General features: G+C 42.4%; 1 protein-coding gene across 1 annotated transcript in view; it reads right to left on the reverse strand.

Annotated features, from left to right (window-relative positions):
- The window catches only part of USP4 (ubiquitin specific peptidase 4), a gene marked incomplete at its 5' end in the record, with an annotated part of 44,551 nt that overhangs the window by 23,321 nt on the left and 3,453 nt on the right, over positions 1 to 17,777 (reverse strand). Inside the window, 8 exons of the mRNA XM_084292589.1 lie at positions 2,105 to 2,329; positions 4,539 to 4,697; positions 6,525 to 6,698; positions 7,459 to 7,576; positions 8,205 to 8,348; positions 15,276 to 15,337; positions 15,602 to 15,747; positions 16,887 to 17,013. Coding sequence (XP_084148715.1) covers positions 2,105 to 2,329; positions 4,539 to 4,697; positions 6,525 to 6,698; positions 7,459 to 7,576; positions 8,205 to 8,348; positions 15,276 to 15,337; positions 15,602 to 15,747; positions 16,887 to 17,013 — 1,155 coding nt within the window. The remainder of the gene's footprint in view (positions 1 to 2,104; positions 2,330 to 4,538; positions 4,698 to 6,524; positions 6,699 to 7,458; positions 7,577 to 8,204; positions 8,349 to 15,275; positions 15,338 to 15,601; positions 15,748 to 16,886; positions 17,014 to 17,777) is intronic.

The raw sequence follows: 17,777 nt of genomic DNA on the forward strand, positions 1-17,777 counted from the left end.
ATGTGTTTAAAAAAAAAATCCTATAGCCATTCTCCCCTGATTTTGAAGTGCAGGATAGCAAACTCATGTGTACTGCATATGAGGATGGATCTGCCTGAGCAGATCAGATGACTCAAGCTTGCAGTGGACTGGAAACATCATCTGCACCAAGTGTAGCTTACTTCTTTCAAAAGCTCCGTTCTGGACATACTCTCAGAGCTCACCCAGCAGAGCACACACGGGGCACTACATGGCACTGGGGCTGGTGAGGATGTAGTTTAATCTTCCTCACGGCAGCCTATGTGATGCCATGCTGTGAATTTGTTTCTAAAACAATGCTGATATCGCACTGATGTTTTAGCCACTGCTGAGCAGTGGCAAGGCTGTCTCTCTCTCCCCACTCTGCCCTCGCAGCAGATAGGCTGGGAGTGGGCAAGAAGCCAGGAGGGGACGCAGCCAGGCCAGCTGTCCCCAACTGGCCAAAGGGCTATTCCACACCTACAACCTGATGCTCAGCAAAAATAACTGTGTTAGAGACACAAGGGGTGACTTGGGCACTGTTTCACTTGTGGGAGGTGGTGAGTGATTTCCTTGGTGTTATTTGTGTCATCATCCCCACTTCCCCTTCATTTATTAAACTGTGCTTTTGTCCTTCCTATTCTTCTCCCTTCCCATTCAGGGGTGGGTGTGGGGAGTGAGGTGCTGTGTGGGTGTTTGGCTGCTGGCCACGGTCTGTACACCACTCATGGAGCTACAAAAAGTAAGAGTGGCACAGTTCAAGAAACCCTTCACCCTGTATGGCAGAAAGATCTTGCAAGTCTGTAGGGAAGTGCCCTACCTCAGATGCTAAACTTTGGATAAAAACACTCCTCCCAAGACAGCTATATGACCTTTTACAACAGCTAGCTGATGTTGTGCAAGCAGAAATATGCATGAATGCAAAGATTTCAGCTTGATTTAGCAGGGCATCTTTTCTTCATCAAGGAATCGGTACTGTATGTTTTAGAGAAGGACTCAAAGGCACAGTAGTACTTATAGACAGGCACATGTTTAGAGAATCATGTGGAATACACTTGCCTTGACTAAAAGGAACTATGTATCTTGATTATTCACTGGGATCCTCTCAGTTGTGCTATGTGCATATTCAGCTGTGGCCATCACAGGCTCTCGGCACAACCCTCATGGTGTCACACACCAGAGGTGGAAGGAAGTGGTGCGTACCTCTGGCTTCTCAACTGGGAGATCACAAAATGCAAATAACTGCTTACAGGGAGACTGCAGGTGGGATGTGGAACAGGCACACGGCCAGTTCATCTAGAAGAGCTCCAATTACTGAAAGTTAGGTTTATCTTAATTCAAAGTAGAATTTATCCTTTCAACCTCTATGCCACCAGTAATCTTGGTCAGCTTCTCAATGAATCCCCTCCTCTGTTCTTTCCCTTTATAAAGCCTCAGTGACGAGTGCAGCTGTCCTTGATTTCACAGTTGTACAAAAAGCAGGATGAAAATTCATTGCTAATTCAGCCTACTGCATCTACCAGTCCCCTCTCTGCCAAAATACCAGGGTATATACAAATCACTAATTTTAATGCACAACACATACAAATATTGAAGGTTACTTCAGGTATGTGTGCACTCACCAACAGGCCTATTCGAAAAAAAGGAGAAAAAACTTTAGTCTACCCTGGAAAAGAGCAGGCTTTAAAAGCAATCAAGTCTTTTTTTTTTTTTTTTTTTTTTTTTTTTTGCAAAAGAGGTTGTTTTTTTCAGTTGTTTGAAACTGCAAGGCCTTACTCAGAGAAGTTTCACCTTTACGTTTTCCCAGGCACATTTTATACGAGGTAAACATATTACTGCCTTCAACCAACAGCATATCACACAGGTAACCTCATCACAAGAAAAATTAAGCCACTTTAGCTGACCCATGACCTTGGTCTCATGAATGGAGTTTTTACAAAGCCTTTTGATTTCACACGTTTAAATCCCAGCTTTTACAATTAAAAAAGGCCATCCTACCCAACTCAAAAGCAGACGGTGTCTTTTAGGTTATTTGAAGTGTCTCAACTTTAAAACTTAAGAGAAAGAGACAGATTAAAAAGAAATTCAGGTGTTACTCATGCCTCACCTGGACAGGTCTGCGCTGTGGGTCTGCGTATACCAGGGTGACTTCCATGAGACGATCTCTCCTCAAAGGCAGTGGAAGGGTCAGGTAACAGAAGGGATCAAAGGTCACAGAAACTTTAGAGCACTTGGGACAAACAAGTGTCGATTTGAAGAGACCATGAAAAATATCCACAATGATAGAATCATTCCTCAGCCTATGGTTCTCCCAGGCCTCTTTTGCTACCACCTGTAAAAATAAAAAAAAATATTTCTCAAAAACACTTCCAAGGCTCTGCAAGCACAGGGATCAAAGAACATTCAGAAAGTTCATACTGACAGATACAGATAAATTTCACAGACAGGGCGGTGGGGGGGCCTACCCTCTTTCCAGCCTAACACACACAGATTTTTCTCAGTGAAACTAAGGCCTTGTGTTAAGTGTAATTCATCATAGCCAAGTCACTTGGTCAGCATTGCTTTGATGCAAGCAAAGCCAGAAGCATGAAGGGAAGCAAGTGGACAGCGACAGGGTTACACGCTGCTCCTCAGAACAGAAAGCTGCTAACTCTACCCCAGGAGGAATGGATTGATGTCCCCTGCTTTTAAAGGCAGCTGCGTTTACAGCTTCCAATAAAATAGAGAGTTTTTCTTCATGGAAGGGCCTATTGCTTGACAACAAAGTATAAAAGAAGGCAATTAAAACCCCTTGAAGACTTTCACAATACTATTTAAAAAATTCCTCGTGTAAGGACAACAAGTAGCTAGCATTTGTCTATTCGTGTGATTAGAGGCTCATCTTAACGTGAGATTTTTAGGTTCCAATACAATACTGTATTTTTCATAGCACATCTTCACTTTATCAAATGAAGTAAGTGCCATACACACCCCCTCTAAAGTTACTGCCAGTAACCAGGATGCAGAGATGAGAATAGAGGAATTAGCTCCAATAATTGCAGCAACACAGAAACATGGCAGAAATATTTGTGCACCTCCTACACCAAGAGAAATGGAAGTACCTAAATAACATGAAGGCATGCTGGGCATCCTCTTCATCCCACAACTATCACCATTTCTTGGAGGGAAAAAAAGACTAAATATACTTCTTGTGTTGCTGCTACATGCACTGTATTACACATGAAAAGGCAAAAACCATTATACTATTGGCAGCTAAGAGGAAAAAAACAAATATTCACACAGATTTCCTAAAAATAGTTGTTTTACCTGGCTTTTAACAGCTCCTAAAGCCTTACCCCACCCTAACAATACACTTACTCTGGACTCTGCATTTCTCAGTATGCTGCAGCTGTTTGTACCAGGGCAAGAGTTAAAAGCCTGTTCAGGAGAATGCAATTTCACTTAGGGAAAGACATTCCACTATTGTGTGTCTCATTTTAATGTGAGCGTGGTGTTTGGCAACTTCAGAGAAACAAAGAGGTGTTTGCAGAATGCTCATGTACCAGTGCTGACAGAAGACAGAGAAAAAGGCAGGAAAAAAAAATAAACATGAGATTTTTCAGGACCTTGTCAGGAAAATGGCATAAGAGAATTAGTTTTCTGTATTTATGTACAGTGGGTAACTGGAGCCCAACAGCGTAAAGTTGCTTTTACATCAGTGCACCCACTCCCACAACACCAGAAAGGAGGAAAAATCAAGTCAAGCCTCTGCAGGAGAGGCAGGTAGTTCACCAGCTGTTAGGTGATCAAGATCCACAGCAGTACCAAGTTACAGTGAATCACCTCCACACAGAACTAAGTTCTCTCTTTGCTTTGCCTGGTGATGTCAAACACCCTGTTCAACCCAGGTTAGCAGCCGATGGCTTACATTCACCTAGAGGCCACAAGGGAGCACACCTGAGAAGTACAGCCTCTCAGTTCTTTTTGTCTGGCACGCTGCTGTCTACCAGAACACTGCTTACAACCCCGTGCCCAGGACACTTATCCTGGCACTTTCTTTAGAGCCACCTGGGCACCACTTAAAATCCTGTTCCACCTAATGCCACATGTAAATACGACCGCTTGCACAGTGTTTCCCTTGAATTGATGCAAAAGCTGCTGCCCAAACTACCTGGAGGAAGCTACCTGGAGGAAGACAGCGGGCCTGCGTAGTCAAGAGACAAGATTATGGTAATAACTGCAATCTTACATTTAGCTGCTATGTCACAAGATCAATTTCCTTCCTTCCCACTGCAGAACTGTGTCAGAATGGTACGGTGAGCACATCTGCCTGTCTGTCAGGAAGGACACTGGTGTTCTGCCATAACACAGAGCAACAGCTCCGTGCTGCAAGGTGTCATGAAGAACTGTACGGGCCACAGAGCATGGCAGGGTTCTCCCCTCCCAGGTACACTAGCAGGGAAGGTGCTTGTGCAGTCTGTGGACAAGAAGGCCACCCCGTGTCACAAACCCCAGTTAGGCTCCCTCAGAAGCAGTGGATGCTCGGGTAAAGGGCACCATACCGAATCAGGCCTGCCATTAGCATCCTTCAGCTCCAAGTAGGGCTTCTTCTTCACTCTATTCAAATCTTCATGCAAACCATCCAGAAGAAAAGCCAACAGCTCCTGGGAATCTTGCTGCTGGTATCCTGAAAACTGAGGAGCAAACCGGCCAACCTGTGTCTGAAACATGATGCAAGAGTTAGAGGGGGGGGGGGAATATAAGCTGTGTGTAAAACAAAGTGGAATGAAAACACGTCCTAGCTTTTGCAGGAATCAACCCTATGCTACCTTTTATTAGTAGCAGACCCCAGTGAGCTGGATGCTAACAGAACAGAGGGTGCTAAGATAATACTCCGAACTATTTTCTACTATATCCCTCACCACTTGAGAGAGAAGAATGCATTTAGTGCTGTAACTGGAAATCTAGATTATCAATGTTAATTTAGGAACCTGCAAACAACCAGCACACAAAACTTACCTGCTTGATGCATTTCTTACTTTTAATTTCTTACAGAAGCCTACAGATCCCACAATGCAGACTTGCTATACGACAGTAGCTTGAAGAAGTTGGACTGCAAGATTGGAGATGCTTGTAGAAGATGCTTGTGAGCTAACACAACTGGCTTAGAATTAAGATTGAAATCAGTAGTCACCAGTAGCCTCTAGCTATTCTTAAAAATTTTAAATAAAAAAAAAATAGAGCTATGAAGCTCTAATACATAACAGCCTGGGCAACAAAAGCCAGGAACAGCACACCCAAATACATCCTCTGCTTCTTCATGCAGCACAACACTGCCCTTTAGTGTTCCTGCTTCTAGAAACAACAGCTTTTCCTGTGGCATCCCTTTCAACAATTAGCTGAAGGAGCGGTCTGTCCAAGTGACCAACAGAAGTTTTCTCATGAACACACAGCATCCAACGTGCTTCCAGAGTTACACTTAGAACATTTTAACCACTCAAGATGACAACTGCAACAGAACCCAAACTGAAGGGCTGAGACAAACAGTCATTTATCTGCAACAATATTATGAAGTCACAAGCAATACTGCTCTATGAAGTAAAAACTAATGCTTATTCCAGTCTTAAATAAGAACAACCTACATTAAGACACTTTTATTGATGTCCACTACTGATTCTGCATATTTCTTCTGAACAGAAGATTACAGAACAACTTTAATAGTGGTAGATGTTGTGCAACCAACTCTAAGTCACGGATATTAAAGACCATCTTGTTGATGCATAATGACCTACAGCTCTACAGAGAACAATTTCTATAGTCCATAAGACTTTTGCTCCAGGTCACAAAAGCATTTACCCTCAACTTCGAGACCATCTGAACGGCAAGAGGGTGTACATTTACATTAAGATCTGCTCATTGTTTATTTTGTGCATTCAGGACATTATTCTCAGATTACTAAAACTGCACTTACAGAGGCAAACTCTTAATGTACCTTGGATGCTTTCATTACATCGTTGTGCAGCACAGCATCTTCACATTATATTTAGAACAAAAGCCTTTTTATCCTATGGGTGGAGTGTATACAAATGCTGCATTCCAGTATTTTAGCTGAAAGCAGCTCTTTATGATGAAAGATTAGGAACATTGAACCAATAAATAATGTGGCAGACAAGGAAACGTATTTTACTTTCTACTTTAAAAATTCCAGTTTTTAGATTTATGACTTGTACACCTCTTTTCACTACTTAAAATCACAGCTGGCAATTCACATTACCTTGCCTTGGTTTGTGGCAAAGATCGTGTTGATACATTTGAAAACAACTCTCAGGTTAAAAAGTCATTTACTAAGTAAGGCACTTAACATTAAAAACAGTAGCCAATTCCAGGTTAAGTTCCTTCTTTCTATCCTGAAAAGCAGTTAATTAAAACATGAAATAACACTGAAGCAGTTCTGTTGTTACTGCTTTCAGGACACCAGAATTTGTGGAAGGCACGTTATCTTGTTTCTTCTGTCAAAGACTTATGCTACAAGAACACAGAGTACTTACTTTAAACATGCGTGGGGCCACGTGAGACTGTCTCCCAGACCAAATCTGTTTTATGAGCTCTGCATAGGCTTCTGCAATTTCTCCTCTCATTCCCAGGGGATTGTTCTGATTTATTTCAGCTTCGTATTTATCTTCCAGGAAATAGTCAGTCAGAGGAGGGGTATTGCTCAGACACTGAAGAAATATTAAGGAAATGAATTTACTGCACAGGACAATAAATCTGTGTGACAGCAAAATAACAAACCCAGCTTTCACATGCGAACATGTACTAAGTTATTAACAGATCAGTGAAACGGACTTACAGAGTACATACTTAGGAAAAAAAAAATCCAAAATCTATGGGAAGAGTGGGATACTGTAATCACTGCAACTCAGAACATTGCTGAAATAAGGAAGTCGCCACATGACAGACCACGGCATTCAAAAGACTCATTTCTGAAATGCAGTTTCTCTTTGCAGATGCCTCACTGACTTCTCTTGTTTGCCCACAAGTATAAGCCTTCTCTTTGTAAGACTTTCTCCCAGTTCATCTAGCATAAGGCATATAAGGCTCAAGGCTCCCCGGCCTGTAGCTCCTTGGTTCATCTTCAGAAAGTTATTTAAAACTAACATCATATTTGTTACCTTCTGCTCCTTTGGTGTGGAGTAATTTTACGCATGTATTTACTACTACCATAATTAATAGTTCAGCAAAGCAGATAGCTAGCAATCTTCTGGAAAAAGTGGCCAGCATACTCATCTCACTAATGCTGCACGCACGTTAAGACATTTTCCATGTCAGATCATTGTTGCCTAAGCACTTTTTTTTCCCCATTCTAGTAGTGGTCTCTTCATTGAACCCTGTCAGAACGCTTTTCTTTCCACAGATTGTGATTCACAATTTCTGTAGGACTGTTCTTGTACTTAATTCTGAAGTGTTTCTTTCATTTTTTACCTGTAATGCAGAGTTCATGAAGCAGGTATTCCCAAGGTTACTGAGTCCACAAAGTCCAGGTTGTGACAGGGAAGCAGAGTCCCCGCAGTTGTAAGAGTTGCAGACAAATCCAGAACCTCTGAAAGAAAGAAAACACAATGAGTTACCTGGTCTCAGTAATGCTGAAGACTCACACCAAATACAAGATAAAAATTGTTTAATGAAAGGCAGCAGCATGCATGTTTCTGCTGCTTCAGCGCTGGATAACACTGAGTATCAGGATGATGAGGTATACATGCTAACTTTGGAAACATTAATCGCTACAGTCTATTATTAATTTATGCTTCATAAAACCTTAATTTCCTCTGTCTGCAAGTACACAGCACGCTATCCTAATGCAGCAAATCTAGTATAAGAATCCACACGATGTATTGTAACAGCTAGCAAGAGAATTATAGTCTCTACCTGGAAAGGCTGCTAACACACTGGCAGGTAGAGAGAAGAATATAATCCTTTCCCTCATATCCTCAGTCCCCTCAAAATGGGGCTAAACCCTAGCAGTTAGTAACTATAAAACACGTACTTCTTTACCAAGCGAGCAGGGAACTGCAGAGCCTAGTTGCCTCAAAAGCAAGGTTTGGTGACAGGTACACAAGAGAAGCAGAACTCCTCACAGGGCACCATTACACTCCTTTTCTATGCAGGCAAGGATGCACAAGAGAGTTCACACAAGGGACGAAGAAACAAAAGAACATTCCTGCTCTTACCCCCTGCCCAGGTGGGAGCTGTTCAGTCCATAGGAGTTACTGCTATCACCATTAGTAATGACAGAAGTGGCAGACACTGAGGAATAAGAACTTGCTGATGATTTTGAAGAGGTAGTAAAGTTTCTGCTAGTTGCAGTGCTTGATCTGGGAGGAAGGAAAAAGAAGGAGAAACAGTGCTACTACTTTTGTCTCCCCCCACACCGCCTCCCACAAAACTCCGAGGACTTGCCACTTGACAGTCAGCCCCTCCACACAGATTTTACTGCTTTGATCTGTGTGATCACGTTTCCAAACACTTGTCTGGAACAGAAACGTCAGAAAAAAGTATCAGAAGCAGGAGTAGCGATTCTTGCTTAAACCAAAATCCGGGTCCCAGACTGAAACAAGAGCGTAATTCAGATGGCACAAGCGACAGGACAGCAAGATTTACATTTACTCATAAACCACCATGGAACAAACAAAAATCCCAGCGTTAAGGCCACAAAACACTCACCCCACGTTAAACACCACAAAATAAGTTCTCCTCTACTTAAAACCCAGGGCACCCACCCAAACAGAACAGTGATTAGCAAGAACTAGGGTGCTAGGGGGAGCATAAAGCACTTTGTTACTCCTCGAGGGCCTCCGGATGCTGGATTCAGGCACTCTCTTAAGCAGAGGTCAATGTATAAAACCAGAGGGAGGCAGTGGGAAGATGACAGCTATAAGGAACGTAGAGGTTTGTAGATGTGGCCATCATAAAAACCACCCAGGAACCTTCTGGTAATTGCAGAGTTAGCAAATATAACAAAATACCTAAACCGAACATAGGAAATGACGGAGGGAATCTGGGCTGTGGCAATTTAGGCTGACAGAGAGGGGTTCTGGATTCCCTGAGCTGCTGAATATAAAAATGGAGGCACTGGTCAGCCTCATTTACCTGGTAGAAAACTGTTGGACTTTGGAAGCGGGGGTAGAGGGAGGCTAAACAATGCGAAACAACAAAATCCCAGAGAGAAAACAGAAAAAACTTAGATGGAAGAGTTCATAACTTTCAATCTATGCAGTTGAGTCCCAGACTAATGCACACAACTCCTCTCCCTGTCCAGAAAAGGACGGGAACACCATGTTAATAGACACCTACAAGGTTCTAAAAATCAACAATGTTCTGTCACAAACGACTTTGGCTCCACAAAAAGCAAAACTACAAGGATCAGAATAGTTTCTGTAAGCCTAAGTAATTTCTCTGTAGCAAGCGCTAACTGGGAAACCTTTACCCTCCCCATTTTTACCTAACCAAACACCCAGAACTGACTGCAGAGGGGCCCAGGACACAACTCCCCACACAGCAGTGCTAATTTAGGCGCCCAAAACACAAAAAGAAATGATGCCCCCGAGGTCTGGCTTGTTCTTCTTAAGGTACCCTGAATCTTGAAGCATAGAAACTAAACTCTCATCTTCATACTCAGATGCTACTAAGAAAACAGGACTGGAAAACCTTGGCAGAGCAAAAACGGAAAGACAACAAGCTGCAAGGGCCAAGAGGAGACAGAACAGCTGGAGGCCTTACAGGTTTGGAAATAAAACATCAGCAAAAGAAATACAGAAGGGCAGAAGTTAAAACAGGAGCTTCTGGCTGAAAAATGCTTGATGTGAGCCAGCAGTGTGCTCTTGCAGCCCAAAAGGCTGCACCAGCAGCAGCAGCACGGCCAGCAGGGTGAGGGAGGGGATCGTCCCCCTCTGCTCTGCTCTTGGGAAACCCCACCTGGAGCCCCACGTTCAGGTCTGGGGCTCCCAGCATAAGGAGGACAGTTAGAGCAAGTCCAGAGGAGGGTCATGAGGATGGTCAGAGGGCTGGAGCACATCTCCTGAGGAGAGACTGAGAACAAAGTAGCTGAGCTGGCACGGACCTCCAGTGATCATCTAGGCCAAGTCCAATGATCATCTAGGCCAAGTGCTTGGCCTCTTCAAGGCCAACCAAAAGTCAGAACATGTTAACGAGGGAATTAACCAAACGTCTCCTAACACCGAGGGGCATGAGACAGGCTGGATGGGGCTGGGGGAGGGGTTGTGCCTGTGGCAGAGGGTTGGAACTAGATGGTCTTTGAGGTCCCTTCCAACCCAAACCATTCTGTAATTCTGTGATCTCACATCATGGTTTTAAAGTGCTTTTATTCAGCCCAAGAGATTACAGATAAACCGTTCAGATCATCAATAACCTCTGAGGTCACAACAAACTTGTATTTCATTTTGCAGCATCGAGTATCTGGCTTCAGCTTCTTCTAGACATCGGTTTGTGCTCATTTCCATCTGCTGCTTGTAGAGTTCCTCATTTAACTTCCATTTCTCAAACACCGCAGAAGCTTTTAAGCATTCAAATAACCTTTTAATTTTCTCACTGGAATAATACTAACTTTAAGTAGTCCGGTACAAATATCATCTGCTACTTCTTCAGCAGTTCACTCCACTACTTCCGAAACCTCATTAAGCTACTTTTCAGATTTCTCAACCTACAGGCACACAATCATTTCACATGCCCTTTACCAGTGTGCTATGAAAAGAAAATCTGATTCGCACTCAGAATTTCCCTACTGAACCACCGAGGTTGTTTTGTTTTGGCCTCAAGGCTGCTAAAGGAGGTTACTTTCCGGAGGCTGACCCAGAACTGGAATCCCGTTGCCACAGAGTCCAGCAAGCACCCAGGGCTCCTGTTCTTGATCCCCAAACACACTTCACCTTTCGCAGCAGCGATGCACACTGCCCCTACTCTACCAGGGGAAGACAGACATTTTGACACTCAGCACACGATCTATCAAAAACGCATAGAAACTGCAAGGGAAGAGAAACCTGGAGACCAGCAGAATAAATCTGTCAGCTTTATCTAGTACAGAAACTGTGAGGCCTTGTGGTTGATCAGCACACAAACTGCTAAGATGAATTATTGAAATTAAAGCTATAGAAGACTTTCAAGTGGTTGGAAGACACAAGAAAAGTATTCTAACTGAGCTAAGGTTACCTTCAGAGCACACAGTAAAATGAGTCCTTCTTCTATAAACGAGGAATACAAAGAAAAGAAAAAACATTAAAAATACTTTGACAAAATCAATGTCAAAGGAAGAAAAGATGGAACTTGTATTTAATTGGAAAAGGAGGGGCTATAACGAATTTCCATTTCCTCTTCAGCAGATCTCATATTCTTAGTCTGCTCACAGCACAGCATTTGCAGAGCAAGCACTTCCACAGCAAGAAATAAAGACCTGCCCACAACATCTTTAGCCCAGTTGCTGAAGGGTTTCCCTGAAGTCACCAGCACACAAGGGAATAGGATCAGTTTCAAATTCGGAAGTCCATTTAATAAGGCATTCTGTACCTACAAAATGCCTATCAGAGGTCTTCAACTGTACAAGAATTCTGGGCGTGTATTATCACTGCCTGGTGCATCAGGTTGAACAGATGCCTAAATCATGACAGAGCAACTGAAGAAAAGCAACACGTGTTCTGTGAAGAGCAAACTACGAGACACCTCCTCGGTGTTTTTATTGGAAAGCATCCTAGGAAGAAAGAAGTGCCCTGAGTGCACAGTGCTATCAACAAACTGAAGAACAGGAGGAGAATTCATTCCCTCTTCTGAAAAGCAATTTCAAACTACGGGAAGGAGAAGTCACCTTGCTCCTTCAGGAACAGCAAGTTAACAGCAGTGGCCACGTGCACTCCAAATATATCCCCCAAAGAATGCTATGGAGTTGAAAAGCCTTTTTTTCCTGCTAAAGGCCAGTCCACTTGATGGCTGGGGATATCAAACACATGGAAAAGAGTCTCTGACAAGAGGCAAGTGGTGTGGAAAAAGCCTTGTGGCAGGAACTCCCCCACACCTCACAGCCCCCTTGTGCTTGGCAAGCAGTGGGTGAAGGACCCCCAGCTCCCCAAGGCCTCCTCGGGCACATAGGCAGCAGAGGAGACGTTCACAGCTCCTCCACTGGCACCTGAGAGCTCGACAGCCCACGTGGCTTATGGCATCAAAGCTCTGAACACCGAAAAGCTTTCTCATAAGCTTTTAATATTAGTGATGCGGCCCAAGGAAAAAAGCAGGGCAAAAGAGTGACCGTGAAGGAGTGTCAGACACACAGCGCTGGGGCCTGAGCCCGTTCCCCTGCAGAGCTCAGGGGCAGGCGGCAGAAGAGGCTGGGGGAGGAGATAAGGTGGCTGCAGCTTACTTTTAGTTTCCTCACTGCTCTAGGCTGTTAGTTTATTACTAATACATGCTGTTAATCTGATGCTGAATCTGTTTTGCCTGTGATGGTAATTGGTGAGCTATCTCCCCGACCTTATCTCAGCCCTTGAGCCCTTTTCCATCGTATTTTGTCCCCCAGTTCCTTAGAGAAGGTTTGAGACCACCATACCTACCACAACCTGCCTCTCCAGTGGGCAGGATCAGACACAACTCCTTGGGGCTACATGCTCTGTACTGCCCCTGTGGCTACTCTCCTTCCCTTCCTCTCACCAGCTCTGTTTGGTTCCATTGCTCAGGATCCCCCACAAGTCTTGTATGTATAAGTAGCCTGTTATTTTGTGACAAACTGAAGTCTTAAGTATACAATATTGATTTAATGTAACGTGTATATGCACACACAAACCTCAAAGAGGAAGACAAACCACATCCCAGCCCTCTGCTCCAGGTTAGCCAGTCTTGGAGCTGGGAAGAACAGTTAAAAATGCTGGCAAATGTTTCATTGTAGCTTCATAAGCTACTCTTAAGAAAATAATGAAAAAAATAAAGATTCGCAATAAAATATGAGAAGTAGCTGGAGAATATTCAAACATCAAATAAATTACAGGTCAAAGTAATAACTGTTTATACATTTATAACAAGATATGCCAAAAAAGGGAAGGAAAACAAACTTCAGAAATGATTATGACTGATGTTAAGGCAAAGCACAGAGCAATTATGAATGGATTCATAAGGAGTAACACAAATGATTCAGGAAAGGCATTACATCTAGCTTATTTGCTAAGAATATATGAAATAACAAAAATACACCTTCAATATTTCTTTTTAAATATCTGAGAAAATTGGCTCAAAGTTGTGTGCAGGAACTTCTGTGAAGAACAGCAGGAAAAAAAGTAACATACACACATGACCCAGCCTAGCACCTGAGGGGAGTGAAAGCATGTAACAGGGGAAGCACCAAAATGCAGGAGAAAATCTCCCCAGGCCATCAACACCTGTTCAACACAAAGATCTAGCAAGATGACTGCCGTATGGCATTAGTAGTTTAAAGATATAAGACAACATGGAAGACATTAAGGAAAATACTTTGCGTCCATCATCATCCTTTTTATATGTCTGCGGAAGAGCAGGAAGTTCTCAACTTCCTCCTCCTTCCATTTCAAACACAGAAAAAAGTTTAAAGCCCAGGCTTTGTCCCAAGTTGTCTTATACAGCACAGCCACCTTTGGGTAGGACTGCACAGTATTAGGGCTTGTCATAACAGACGTTAAGACGTACTGTTCTCTTCAGATACTGCCCGTGCACTGGCCACACAGAAATCTTTGATTAGCACTGCGTGCTCCAAGCAGCACACCCCGGTGTCAGTCCCAGAGAAGGGGCAGGCCAGCTGCTTCTTTCTCTCTGTCATTCCAAGAGGGTTTCTGAGCAAACGGCGAATATACATTTAACCCAAAAGGCTAAATAAAAGCGCAAAAGCCAGAGAGCAGAACCTACTAAACCAACTCACCCGAGTGTATAAGGAAGACATCATGTGGAACGTACACGCATGGTTAAACAGAGATGAGGGGAAAGTAAATAGTTAGCCCAAAGGAACAGATAATCCTCCATGTAGGAATTAGGTAATTCTTTCAGCTACCATTATCAGCATCAAGTCAAACAACGTCACAAGTTCTGTGTTGTAATAAGCACTTCTTTATTCCTGCATCATTAGAAAATATTAATCTACATCCCGCTAACCATTTTTATTTAAATACCATTAGACCTAAGTTGAAAGTCTTTATGGCTAGCTACTAAAATAAACCCTGAGGCCTGGAAGCACTCCTAGGCTGAAGCTTTGCTTCACGTGGAAACAAAAACTTATGATCTGGTCTGTGTACAGCCGCCTCTCAAATACCTACTGTCAACCAGTACTCGGTTACGTATATGGTATGACTATTTACATGCTTTTCACGTTGTATTCTTATAGGAAGGTCAGTGATCCTGTGGACATTCTCCTAATCCATTTCTCCAGCACTGCATTTCAAAGGAACTGAATCATTTCAGAACTGGCTTTGTGACAGTCCCGTCTTGACCCCAGCCTTCAAATTTCACCCCAGAAGATCTGGATCTCAGTGAGATCAATTGGCAGCAGGTTCTGTAAGCTAACTGCATCGTACAGAAAAGCATTTCCTTTAGCAGTATTGAGTCTGATGGCCTCATCTTCACTGTATTTTACCTTCCTTAGTGTAATACTAGATAACAGCAGTTCGTCGCCATTGTATGTATATAGCAAGTTGTATGCAATATTTCACCACACATGTTACTCATCTCTTCTCTAGAGATTAGATAGAAGATTTGTGTCAATACTTACAGTTTACTAATTGTTGTTGTTTTTTTCTTTTTTTGGCTGAGGGGAAGCTGCATGTTTGTCGCACTGTTTCTATGCCCTCTTTAAGGGGGAACTACCAGAACTCAGAGCATTCAAACTGCTGGCAGCTTTGGAAATACATGCCAAGATCCTTTTTATTCTTCTATAGCAGCAAAATATAGATTTTCACTATGCAGTCTGCAGAGTTAGCTTTTTAAGTAGACTAGCTCAACATAAATAGCACTTCTGTCTCCTAAACACTGCAGAAACCTAAGCTATTTAATCCTTACACAACCTATTTGAAACGGGCTTTTGGACGGAAGACTGCTACTAAAACAAGAAACCAGCTGTAGAACAACTGAAGGATGCTTATATTCAAGTTTTTACATCCTCCAAAATATCCAAGACAAAGAAATCCACAATAAGCAGTGATAACTAGGCTTTCATGGAAGACACGGTGACTAAAACCAAGTAAACAAGTCGGACAAAATAGTGGAAGTCATCAGAATATGCTTACTTTGCCAGTAAATGCTGTCTAGGCCAGGTGTCATCATCATTTTTCACTTCTATTAGAACGACCTGAAAGAGAGTTCAGGTAATAAAAACACAACTAAAAATCTGCTACACACTTTGCAAAATCATTAACAAATCACATTCTCAGCATTTGCTCAATGTATATGACAGGGAAAGAAAACAGCACGTGATAACCTAAGAAACTCTAAACTCAGAGATAAAGCATTGCTTGAGAAAACTTATACTGTAAATTGCAGAGCACTTTTAGTGTACACTGCCATCCTTTACTGTGAGCATTGAGGGGGGGGAGGGGGGAGAAATGCCCCTTACCTGCCCATGATACAGGCCCGCATCTTGCACAGTGCTATCCGGCTTGCTGAGCTGCTCAAAAGTGTTACTCATATACCTGTTCCATAACCTAGTTTCCTTCTCAGCTGGGATGTTAAATAGTTTTCTCATTTCTTTCTCAATAGTGGCTGTTCAGGAAGAAAAAACACCAAAATTCCTAAAACATGAGTACTTTTGGAAAAAAAAAAAAAAAAAAAAAAGCCAGCCTTCTAGCAAGGAAGTACATCATCGATTGGTCAAGATCTTTTGAGTAGGAAAAGCACCATGGAAGTTACAATTGCTCATGTAACTTCTCCAGTATTTAGTCCGAAAGAAAGAAACGCAGTTATTTCAGTTGTGCATTTGCATATGAGGCCCTCCATTCGATAACGTTCAGAACACATGGAGAAGCTTCTGCCCAAAGGCCAACTTTTGTGGAGCAATCATGATTTGAAAACATGGGCTCAAGAAGTAATTGTTTTCAGTTACCACCAGCAATTGGAAGAAGCATCTTTACAGACACATCTGATGGCTGACACTCAGCATTTTTACAGGTGAAAATACAGGGATGATACACAGAAGCCACACTTCAGGAAGAACAGAAGCATAGGATAAGCCATTAAGAAAACATCTAAATATTCACATACAAAGAGTCATATAAGAACCAAAGACAGAACTGCTTTACACAAGTGACGTGGATGTTCCTCAAGAACACAGGTTAGTAAGCAACGCATTCCTCAAAGCTTTTAACAACAAATCTCTGCACTGCACACAGTCTCTGTGGCTAGAAGAAACTTCAGGGTGTTCCTAGTCCAACCACTCAAAGCTGAGTTAACACCGCATTCAGACCAGGCTGCTTGGGACTTATCCAACCAGGTCTTCCAAGCTGGTAGGGAAGGAGATTTCCCCCTCCCTCTGGGCCCTGTTCAAACGTCCAGCTGTCCTGACAGGGAAAACTTTTTCATTATATTCAACTGCAGTCTGTCACGTTTCAAATGATGACTGTCTGTCGTTCTCTTGCATTGTGTCTCAGTAAAGAGCCTGACTGCATAACCCCAGTAACCTCCTCATAGGTACTGTGATGCTGCTAAGAGCCCCCAAAGCCTTCTCCAGGCTAAACACAGCTCCTTCAGCCCCTTCTCGCACGTCACATGCTCCAACCACAACCATCTTTTTGGTACCCACTAGACTTGTTCTAATTTCTCAGCACCTTTCTTGCTCTGAAGGGTACAAAACATCTCTTGATGGAGTCTCAGAACACAGCTTAATGCATCAGAGAGCTACTTACCAACGGTATCCGCTTTGCTGAAGTGGCAGCTGATTAAGTTGTCCGGATCACTGCTCTCACACAGCTTCAGTTCAAGAAGATAAACTTCAACTTTACAGTGCTTCACAAACAGACCGTATTCTACTACCTCCAGACAGAAGGAAGATGCGACAGACAAAGCACAAACAAGAAAGTTAGAATCGTAAAGAAGTGTAGTTTACGGCGCATTAAGTGTTTTTAAAAAGCTAAAAAGTTGTTAAAAGTGCTTCTTACCCTGAGACCTGTTTTCAGCTAACTGATGCGCTAAGCCATTAAGGTTACAAAATTGATGCATGTTTCATTTCCTTTCTCTACGCTATGGACAATTCCACCAGTATTATTTAACTTTACGTGCCTGTATACAAGTGATTTGCTTTTAAGCTTGCTATTTTATTAATTTAAATACTATACTCACTTCCTCATAGTCTCTTTTCGATAAAGAAAACTACATACAGCATAATCCTTAAGTCTCTTCCAACACTCCATGCAAGAGTAATATTTCATTTATAAAATGAATAAAAGCCAAGTTTTAGTCTATTTAAGACTGTACAGGAAAAACACATGGTGTCCCAAGCGTTAAACTACTAATTCCATATCGATTTGGAAAGAGACACTGAAAAAATTACCCCATTAAAAAAATAGGTTTATTTTTAAATTTATTTTTATTATTTGCACAGAGCTTTGCAGTGTAAAGCCTATGAAACTGAAATCACATTTCATCTAACCAGAACGTGTAAAAAGTTAAGGTTTTTCATGTGACATCAGACTAACTACAATCTACATCCATGATCTCTATCTTTCTCATTTTACAGAAGGTGAAAACAGAAATAAAAAACACTTGGTCAAGTTTTGGAAAGAAGGGAAGAATCAAGT

Source organism: Netta rufina, assembly GCF_964035555.1.
Source record: "Netta rufina genome assembly, chromosome: 10".
Classification (NCBI taxonomy): Eukaryota; Metazoa; Chordata; class Aves; order Anseriformes; family Anatidae; genus Netta; species Netta rufina.